Source organism: Hylobates moloch, unplaced genomic scaffold (genome assembly GCF_009828535.3).
Source record: "Hylobates moloch isolate HMO894 unplaced genomic scaffold, HMol_V3 SCAFFOLD_1585, whole genome shotgun sequence".
Classification (NCBI taxonomy): domain Eukaryota; kingdom Metazoa; phylum Chordata; class Mammalia; order Primates; family Hylobatidae; genus Hylobates; species Hylobates moloch.
In genome coordinates this window covers 1-10,695 of record NW_026653860.1, presented here as the reverse complement: position 1 = coordinate 10,695, position 10,695 = coordinate 1, and the positions used below count along the sequence as shown (strand labels likewise).

The 10,695-nt window shown below is 52.5% G+C and overlaps 1 protein-coding gene across 1 annotated transcript; it reads right to left on the bottom strand.

The window, feature by feature from the left end:
- Positions 1–186: 186 nt before the first annotated feature.
- LOC116464762 (cyclin-F-like) lies at positions 187–9,503 on the bottom strand. Its single transcript, XM_032148020.2, has 5 exons — positions 9,211–9,503; positions 4,926–5,090; positions 1,589–1,712; positions 1,105–1,285; positions 187–767 (listed from the first exon to the last, which is right to left on the bottom strand). The coding sequence occupies exons 1-5, from the start codon at positions 9,453–9,455 to the stop codon at positions 676–678; spliced, it is 807 nt and encodes a 268-aa protein (XP_032003911.2). The 5' UTR covers positions 9,456–9,503; the 3' UTR covers positions 187–675.
- Positions 9,504–10,695: the final 1,192 nt, after the last annotated feature.

The following is a 10,695-nucleotide window of genomic DNA, read 5'->3' as shown; positions in this document are numbered from 1 at the left end:
TGGTCTCGATCTCCTGACCTCGTGATCCGCCCGCCTCGGCCTCCCAAAGTGCTGGGATTACAAGCGTGAGCCACCGCGCCCGGCCTTTTTTTTTTTTTTGAGATGGAGTTTCACTCGTTGCCTGGGCTGGAGTGCAACGGCGAAATCTTGGCTCACCGCAACCTCTGCCTCCCGGGTTCAAATGATTCTCCTGTCTCAGCCTCCTGAGCAGCTGGGATTGCAGGCACACGCCAGCACACCCAGCTAATTTTTGTTTTTTTTTTTTCAGTAGAGACAGGGTTTTGCCACGTTGACCAGGCTGGTCTCGAACTCCTGACCTCGGTGATCCACCCACTTTGGTCTCCCAAAGTGCTGGGATTACAGGTGTAAGCCACGACGCCTGGACAGTTTTTGTTTTTGGAGACAGAGTCTTGCTCTGTCACCCAGGCTGGAGTCCAGTGATGTGATAACTCACTGCAACCTCTGCCTCCTGGGTTCAAGCGATTTCCCTGCCTCAAGTAGCTGGAATTACAGGCGTGCACTACCACGCCTGGCTAATTTTTGTATTTTTAGTAGAGTTGGGGTTTCACCATGTTGGCCAGGCTGGTCTCGAACTCCTGACCTCAAATGCTCTACCCGCCTCGGCCTCCCAAAGTGCTGGGGTTACAGGCATGAGCCTCCGCGCCCGGCCAAAACTCACCACTTCTTATGAAGGCTCAACACGCAGGGAATGAGGTCTTCATAGGAGAATCCAGTGAGGTCCCACAGCTGAGTGGTCCAGGGCTGTGCTGGGGAGGAAAGCAGGCCAGGGATGGAGGGGATGGAGGGGCCATGGTGACAGCCGCCTGACCACTCCCGCTCTATAGCTCTGTGGGCTCTGCTGTGGAGTTTCTTGGAGCTCAGGCTTACAATCCTTTTAAAATAGTTTTGAAAAAAACCCATACGTAGGGCGTGCAGGCTCACGGTCAGAAATCTGGGACATACTGAAGCTCGGAGCTGTGCTGTATCTCACCCCCCAAAAAGTAACCAGGACAAATGGATGCTGGACTCTTTTCCTCCCCACAGCCTCCTCCTATGTGAGCACCTTCCCTGACACAGGCATCCCTGGGAAGGGCAACTCCTTACTCTGCCCGTGCATCAGTCTGGCCAGGAGCAGGGCTGCAGCAGCCAGGCGGGCTGGGGCGTAGGCGGACAGGCTGGTGTGCAGCAGGGAGAGCTCGCAGAGGAAGCTGCACAGGTGCTGGGTTCTCAGCTCCACGGGGACTAGTGTCAGCAGGACCTCCTTGTAATCCACCACAGTGGGGACCTAGACAGCCGGGACGCGGTGTGGGCTCTCAGCGCTCGGGGGCTCCTTGGTGCAGCGCCGCATGCAGGCCCAGTGCAGGGTCTGGCCCGGGTGATGTTCACGCCGATGCTGCACGCACAGCACACCAGCGCAGGTGGTGACGTGGTGCAACCGTGGCCTCCTGCTCCACGGCTTTGGGCACAGCAGAGACAGCTGCCCTCTGAGTCCATGAGGCCCTCCCACAGCAGGAAAGCTGAATGCCCACCCTCACCCTCCAGCACAGCGACAACTAGGATTAATAAGGAAAATGGAACCGCTGCTTACTCGAATCTTCCCTTCCAAGGCGGAGATGATCTCGCCCATCATTCTCACCAGGTCCTCGTACTTGTACGTGTTGTCCGTGAGCCATACGGCCTCCCGGATGGTCAGGATCTCTTTACTGATGAACCTGCAACGCCGAGAAGGGGTCTCAGGGCGCAGCCCACTTCCTGGGGCAGGGGTGGGGTGGAGGGACCCAAGGCTTTAGGAGGCCTCAAGGTAGGGAGGGAGCCATGGCTCTGGGCTTTGGTGACAAACAGAGGCTTCATCATGCAGCCAGCTGCCTGTGGCTGACAAGGGGCATTTAAAAAACGGGAGGCCCAGGCAGGAGGACGGCTCAGCCAGGAGTTCAAGACCACCCTGGGCAACAAAGCAAGACCCTATCTCTTCAAAAAGTTAAAAAATAAAAAATTAGCAGAGCATGGTGGCACGTGCCTGTAGTCTCAGTTACTTGGGAGGCTGACGTGGGAGGCTAGCTTAAGCCCAGGAAGTTGAGGCTGCAGTGAGCTTTGATTACACCATTGCATTCCAACCTGGGCGGCAGAGCAAGACCCTGTCTCAAAAAATCATCATCATCATAATAAGGGGAGGTCAGAAAGTGCTGGAAAGAGGGATGAGAGCCACAAGGCAGACAGAAAGCAGCAGGGCTGTTAGGCAGACTCACAAATGTCTGCAAAAGGCCCAAGTGCCATGAGCATTCAGTTTGCTAGAAGACACCGAGGACAGAGATTCGCCTGTCACGTGACAGCTCTATCAGTGGGCTAGAAATGTTACAGACCCAGAAGGTGGGTGAGCCACCGGATCTAGGAATTGGAGGCAAAGGGCCCAAGGGTTGTTGGAAAGTCTGTGCCCGGCACTGTGTGGCCGCAGGAATCCTGACTGTCCCCAGACAGTGGTCACCCTGTTCTCTGCTGTCAATCAGCGCCAACTATCAGGGAACACGCTGCTCCAGCGGCCCCCGCAAGGCACCTTCCCCTTGGACTGAGGCCAAGTCCCTTGGCTGCTCTGTCCTGGGGACTCTGCAGCTTGCATTTGTCATTCACTTGACCAAGAGGACAAGAGGCACGGGGACTACGCCTGCCAGCGCGGGGGCTGCAGACGCCAAAAAGACGAGATGTCAGTGGCCAACGAGAGCCCAGTGTGGGGTGTGAGGTGGCTGGCGGGGGCAGGGCACCTCTGAGAGCAGAGGTCGGGGGCAGCTCAGCCTTTAACACCTTTCTTTTCTTTTTTTTTTTGAGACAGAGTTTCCCTCTGTCACCCAGGCTGGATTAGTGCAGTGGTGCTATCTCGGCTCACTGCAACCTCCACCTCCCAGGTTCAAGTGATTCTCATGCCTCAGCCTCCCAAGTAGATGGGACTACAGGCGCCCACTACCATGTCTGGCTAATTTTTTTTTGTATTTTATTTTATTTTTTTGAGACAGAGTCTTGCCCCATTGCCCAGGCTGGAGTGCAATGGTGTAATCTTGGCTCACTGCAACCTCTGCCTCCCGGGTTCAAGCAATTCTCCTGCCTCAGCCTCCTGAGTAGCTGGGATTACAGGCGTGCACCACCACGCCCAGCTAATTTTTTGTATCTTTAGTAAAGACAGGGTTTCACCATGTTGGCCAGGCTGGTCTTGAACTCACGACCTCACGATCCGCCCACATTGGCCTCCCAAAGTGCTGGGATTACAGGCGTGAGCCACCGTGCCTGGTCCCCGGCTTAAAAAAAAAAAAAAAAAGGATAATAAGGCAGAGTTGACTTGAGGGAGCTGTGGTGATAGTGATATGGACCACTGCAATCGGCTCTTGTGGTTGGGGAAGACATTGGACTCAGCTCCCTGAAACGTTTTTAGCAGTTATTCTCTCACTGCCAGCCAGTTTGCGGCCCAGGAGCTTGGTCGTAGGTTGCAGTGACGGATGTGCGGTCAGATCCAGAGAGGCGGCCGCCCGACCTCCTCAGTCGTCTCTGGTCGGAAGACCTGGGACGCTGGATTCAGGCCCAAGAGCCCATCTGAAGACGGCTCTGGATGCTTGTGGCAGGGGATGCTCCCTCCTTCCATGGGAATGACACTGCAACGAGCTGGCACACGCAGGCCCAAAGAGACTACACCTCCCAGTTCCCATCTGGTGAGATGTGACCACAAGACTAAGCTCAGTGCAAAGGTGAATGTGACAGGTACAGGTGTTACAGGGACAAGGGCAGCACCCTAGTTGGTGGCAGAGATTAAGATGAGAGATGGGGCTCCTTTGCTTCCTGGTGAAACAAAAAACATCCCAATGACCTGAGCCTGGACCCTCTGCCTCTGGGTTACCTGTGCAAGAGAGGAACAAGTCTCTGTAGCTTACACATAAACTGCGTGCAGCCAAGCCTATCCTCACCCACCAGGCTCTACAGGGGAGTCGGTCTGGAAAGCACTTCCTCGGGAAATGCAGACCATGCTGGGGACAGCTGGTTTAGGAAAATGCAAAACGTATTGTGAGAATCATTTCCACGTTATTTCCAAAGGCGGAACTAGGGGATCCGGCATTAGTTAAAGGAAAGCAGTGGTCTGATTTGAAAAGGACAGGCTGCCGTGTAAGGACGCACCCTGCTGCTGAGAGACACCCACGTGGCTGGAGTGGGCTCTGCAGGGCACCAGTTGGGGACGAAAAACTCTCTAAATCCAAGAGTACAGGAAACTCTGGCAACAGACTTTAGAACCCGACTTCAGAGAAGGGCAGCCAACTGCCACCCTCAGGAGCCAGGGGACAGGGTGGTCCAGCCTGCGCCTGCCAGAGTGAGGCCACACTTTGGGTCCTGAGACCACATGCCAGGATGAATTGCCTGGATGCAGGCACCCCACACAGCGGCCCCCACACGCGGAGGGCTGTTCTGCCACCCCTGCCTGCAGAGGGCCCTCACCTTGACACTCCATGTCTGACCGGGTGGGACACTCATGGCTCATGAGTCAAGAACCAGTGAGGGCCAGGCGCAGTGGCTCATGCCTGTAATCCCAGCACTTTGGGAGGTCAAGGCGGGCGGATCATTTGAAATCAAGAGTTTTGAGACCAGCCTGACCGACATGGTGAAACCCCGTCTCTACTAAAAATACAAAAAAATTAGGCGGGCATGGTGGCGCACGCCTGCAGTCCCGGCTACTCTGGAGGCAGAGGCAGAAGAATCACTTGAAACTGGGAGGCGGAGGTTGCAGTGAGCCGAGATCGCACCACTGCACTCCAGCCTGGGTGACAGAGCAAGACATGGTCTCCAAAAAAAAAAAAAAAAAAACAAAACCAGTGAGGAGCATGTGAAGGGCAGGTGACCCTGAACCCAGGAAGGGCCAGCACGTCCCTGCCAGCTGGGCCAAGGGGGCTTCTCACCGGGTGCAGATGACCATGCAGGCGATGCCCAGCAGCTGAAGCCTGTACCGCGGCACCAGCCTCCTCCGCAGGTACCGGTCCACACACTCCACGGTCAGGTGCAGGCACAGGCTTGTGAAGTCCTTCATGGTGGCAACTTCCACCAGCCAGTCAATCAGAATGTACCTGTGGAAAGAGCGGCACGTGGGAACTGGTGGGGGCGTTCTCCATGTGTCCGTCTGCAATTTCAACCCCACCTGTTGGGCCCGACCAAATAACCTGGCTAGCTCTGGAATCATGGGTTTACCATGGAACCCAGGCTGAAGAGGCCATGTCACAGGAAGCCTGGGAGGCTCCATGGGTCCCAGCCCCAAAGCAGGCCCCACATCCTTCAACTGTGTTCCTGGGAGGTGGATGGACTTGCAGATCTCTGCACCCATCCTCCCTTCCCCAGCACCACATGTTCCTGGTGCTCCCAAACACAAGCGCTTTGAGACCTCGACCTGGCGCAAAGTGAAAAGTCAGCCCACAGCCGTTGATCTGCCCGCAGTGGATGAACCCTGACCCTCGGGGCGTGCAGGTAGCGGCAGAAGGTGGACAGTCGCAAGGGAATGCCACAGGATGCCCCAATATGATAAATGCCTTTCTGAATAGAGTGGAGACACTTGTCTTTTTTTGAAACAGTCTCGCTCTATCACCCAGACTGGAGTGCAGTGGCGTAATCTCAGCTCACTACAAACTCCGCCTCCGGGGTTCAAGCGATTCTCCTGCCTCAGCCTCCCCAATAGCTGGGATTAGAGGCACACACTGCCACGCCTAGCTAATTTTTGTATTTTTTTTTTTTTTTGAGACGGAGTCTCGCTCTGTTGCCCAGGCTGGAGTGCAGTGGCACAATCTCAGCTCACTGCAACCTGCACCTCCCGGGTTCAAGTGATTCTCCTGCTTCAGACTCCTGGGTAGCTGGGATTACAGGCACGTGCCACCACGTGCAGCTAATTTTTTGTATTTTTAGTAGAGGTGGGGTTTCACCGTATTTGCCAGGATGGTTATCAATCTCCTGACCTCGTGATCCACCCGCCTTGGCCTCCCAAACTGCTGGGATTACAGGCGTGAACCACTGCGCCTGGCCTAATTTTTGTATTTTTGGTAGAGACAGGGTTTCACCATGATGGCCAGGCTGGTCTCGAACTCCTGACCTCAGGTGATCTGCTCACCTCGACTACCCAAAGTGCAGGGATGACAGGTGTAAGCCACTGCGCCCGGCTGTAGACGCGTGTCTTAAAGCAGAGGGGTCAGAGTGAATAGAAAGCGAGAGGAATGGCAGGATGTGTGATTCTGCTGGGCAAGCAATGCAGGTGCCAGGTGTCAGCCCAGACACAATCATCTTCAGAGGTGGAGGGGAGTAGAGGAAGACGGGCTGAGGCGTGAAAAGAAGGGCAGAGGAGGAGCAGATCAGCCTCTATTTCCTCCCAGAACAGAGACCATCCAAGAGCCAGGTGTTTAAGGTTTAAACTGGCCTCTACTGTGAACAGACTACAAAGCTTACTCAAAGCAGATGGATTTAACACGCTTAATGATCTGACTTCTAAAAACAACCACTGGGCCAGGCATGGTGGCTCATGCCTATAATCCCAGCACTTTGGGAGGCCAAGGAGGGCAGATCATCTGAGGTCAGGAGTTCAAGACCAGCCTGGCCAATATGGTGAAAGCCTGTCTCTACCAAAAAAAACAAAAATTAACTAGGCATGGTGGTGCATACCTGTAGTCCCAGCCACCTCGGAGGCTGAGGTGGGAGAATCGCTTGAACTCAGGAGGCAGAGGCTGCAGTGAGCTGAGATCACACCACTACACTCCAGTCTGGGCAACAGGGTGAGACTCTGTCTCAAAAAAAACAAAAAAAATTAAATTAAAAAAATAAAAATACAAACAGGGCTGGGCACAGCGGCTCACGTGGTCAGGAGTTCAAGACCAGCCTGACCAAGATGGTGCAACCCCATCTCTACTAAAAATACAAAAATCAGCCAGGCGCAGTGGCAGGCACCTGTAATCCCAGCTACTTGGGAGGCTGAGGCAAGAGAATCGCTTGAACCCATGGGGGCAGAGGTTGCAGTGAGCCGAGATCATGCCACTGGACTCCAGCCTGGGCGACAGAGTGAGAGACTCTGTCTCAAAAATAAAATAAAATAAATTAAAAAAATAAAAATAGGCCAGGCGCGGTGGCTCACGCCTGTAATCCCAGCACTTTGGAAGGCCGAGGCGGGAGGATCACGAGGTCAGGAGATCGAGACCATCACGGATAACATGGTGAAACCCCGTCTCTACTAAAAATACAAAAAAATAGCCGGGCATGGTGGCAGGCGCCTGTAGTCCCAGCTACCCGGGAGGCTGAGGCAGAAGAATGGCGTGAACCCGGGAGGCGGAGTTTGCAGTGAGCCGAGATCGCGCCACTGCACTCCAGCCTGGGCGACAGAGCGAGACTCCGTCTCAAAAAGTAAAAATAAAAAATAAAAACAGATCGCTGAATTGCATACTTTAAAATGGGGAATGCTCCTTCGCTTTATATCAGATGCTGCATCTCTCTGGTAAATAAATTTTTTAAAAAATGCCCATACGCATAAAATGAGTATCAACAAACCAAAAAAAGAGAGCAGACCAAGAAGGTTAGAAGGTGTTATCAGCACATTTCTTCCAACAGAAAGAGGGAGGGGGACTGCAACAACACACAGGCAGCACAGGACTCAATAGCACTACATACAGCTTGGTGCCATTTTTTAAAAAGATCTTCCTTTTTTTTTTTTTTTGAGGAGAAGGTCTTGCTCTGTGTCCCAGGCTGGAGTGCAGTGGCACCATCATAGTTCACTGCGGCGTTTAACTCCTGGCCTCAAGTGATCCTGCCACCTTGGCCTTCTGAAGTGCTAGGATTATAGGTATGAGGCACAGCGCCTGGCCAGTGTCATTTAATATAGGGGAAAGGGGTGCTACATCCCTAGGCCTATGTGTCAGTGTGCATGGTGAATGTGTGTGTGTTTGTCAGAAAGAGGCATCAGGCCTCTCTAGAGAAGGGATGATAATTCTTTTTTTTTTTCATAGAGGTGGGGTTGGTTTCAGACTGTTGGGCTTAAGTGATCCTCCCTCCTCAGTGTCCCAAAGTGCTAGGATTGGCCGGGCATGGTGGCTCACGCCTATAATCCCAGCACTCTGGGAGGCTGAGATGCGCAGATCACTTGAGGTCAGGAGTTCGAGACCAGCCTGGTCAACATGGTGAAACCCTGTCTCTACTAAAAATACAAAAATTAGTCAGACATCATGACACATGTCTGTAATCCCAGCTAATCAAAAGGCTGAGGCAGGAGAATCATTTGAACCTGGCAGGTGCAGGTTGCAGTGAGCCAAAATCGCACCCTCTCTGTGATTTAGCAGTCAGCATGGCAGCTGCCCCGGATGGCAGGGCTCCCAAGGGCCACTGAGTTTCACATGACATGCTGATGCTTACAAAGACTGGCCATAAAGAAGAGGCTGTGTCTCAGCTTTGGGAATTGGGAATATGAATCTCACCATCTCAGAAAGATGTTAAAGATGTTCAGTGGAGGCTGGGAGCGGTGGCTCACACCTGTAATCTCAGCACTTTGGGAGGCCAAGGTGGGCAGATTGCTTGAGGCCAGGAGTTTGAGACCAGCCTGGCCAACATGGCAAAACCCCATTTCTACAAAATACACAAAAGTTAGCCAGGTGTGGTGCCTGTAGTCCTACTTGGGGGACTGGGGGCTGAAGCAGGAGACAGGCTTGAGCCCAGGAGGCGGAGGTTACAGCGAGCCGAGATCACACCACTGCACTCCACCCTGGGTGACAGCCAGCCTATCTAAAAAAATAAATAAATAAATAAATAAAAGATGTTCAACGTGTTCTATGGCTTAAAAAAGATCACTGCACCATGGGCGGCTGGGGCAGGAGGGTCGCTTGAGCCCAGGAGTTCAAGACTAGCCTGAGCAACATAGTGATACCCTGTCTCTACTAAAAATACAAAAAATTAGCCAGGCGTGGTGGTGGCTGCCTGTAGTCCCACCTACTCGGGAGGCTGAGGCAGGAGAATCGCTTGAACCCAGGAGGCAGAGCTTGCAGTGAGTTGAGATCGTGCCACTGCACTCCAGCCTGGGCGACAGAGTAAGACTCCATTTCAAAAAAGGGTGATAAGGGAACTCTATGCCGCCCTGTCACAGGTAACTGGGGTTAAGTGGAAAGGGCTCCCTTCCCCTGGAGGCTGGCTGTTGCGCCGCTCTGATTAGAAGCCCCAGCCTGAATGCCTCACCTCATTGTGTCATTGAGTCCCTTCTGCACGGAGAAGACTTGCTGTTTACTGACAGCCTGCGAAGCCTGAAATAGCTGGCAGACGATCTCACTGGAAGCTCTCACCTCCAGTCCAAGCTGGTTTGCATTTGCACAGGCTTTGGCTAAAGACAGCTGAGGAAGAAAAGACAAACACGAGAGTAAGGCAGCAGCTGTGTTGCAGTTTTCCATTTCTGAAGCAAAGGGCCACTCAGGCAGCAAATGCATGTGGACACACTGCCCTACTTAACCTTCGCAAGCTTCAGGAACGAGGATGGCTCAGGTTTTAATTATTATTCTTTTTTGAATAAGTAATAGATGACATGAGAAAAGATATATAATGAAATGTCAGTGGCCTTTCCACCGTGGCTCAGGTCTCAGTTCCTTACATGGCTAATTCCTGGGGCAGCTGTGTTAAGTCTCTGGCCACATGCCCCAGTGCTCTCCGAAAGGCTTCTGCCAACGTTTACACCCAGGAATAGGAGCACCTGCTTTATCACAGCTTCATACCAGCAAACACCATGATTATTAAAAACCGCTATTTTCGGCCGGGCGCGGTGGCTCACGCTTGTAATCCCAGCACTTTGGGAGGCCAAGGCGGGCGGATCATGAGGTCAGGAGATCGAGACCACGGTGAAACCCCGTCTCTACTGAAAATACAAAAAATTAGCCGGGCGTGGTGGCGGGTGCCTGTAGTCCCAGCTACTTGGAGAGGCTGAGGCAGGAGAATGGCGTGAACCCGGGAGGCGGAGCTTGCAGTGAGCCGAGATTGCGCCACTGCACTCCAGCCTGGGCGACAGAGCGAGACTCCATCTCAAAAAAAAAGAAAAAAAAAAAAAAACCGCTATTTTCAGAAGTTACCAGCTAGCCACTCAAAAACAGAGAAATATACATATAATTATATTTATATTATATATAATATATATGTAATAATTATATTATATATAATATATAAATTATATATATAATTTGCTAATATGATGAGCCCAAAATATCTCATTTAAAAGTGCACTTTTATGACTAGTAGTAAGGTTGAACATTCCAATTTCTAACCACTTGAGTTTATTTCCTATTTTTATTTATTATTAATTTTTTTTTTTTGGCCAGGTGCGGTGGCTCACTCCTGTAATCCCAACACTTTGGGAGGCCGAGGAGGGCAGATTACTTGAGGTCAGGAGTTGTAGACCAGTCTGGCCAACATGGTGAAACCCCGCCTCTACTAAAAATACAAAAACTAGCTGGGCGTGATGGCAGGCGCCTATAGTCCCAGCTACTCAGAAGGCGTGAACCCAGGTGTCAGAGGTTGCAGTGAGCTGAGATCGCACCACTGTGCTCCAGCCTGGGCAACAGAGAGAGAACTCCTGGCTTCAAGCGATCCTCCCGCCTCAGCCTCCCAAAGTGTTGGGATTATAAATGTGAGCCACTGCGCCTGGCCCTATTTCCTCTTTTTTGAGAATCGACTGAGGCC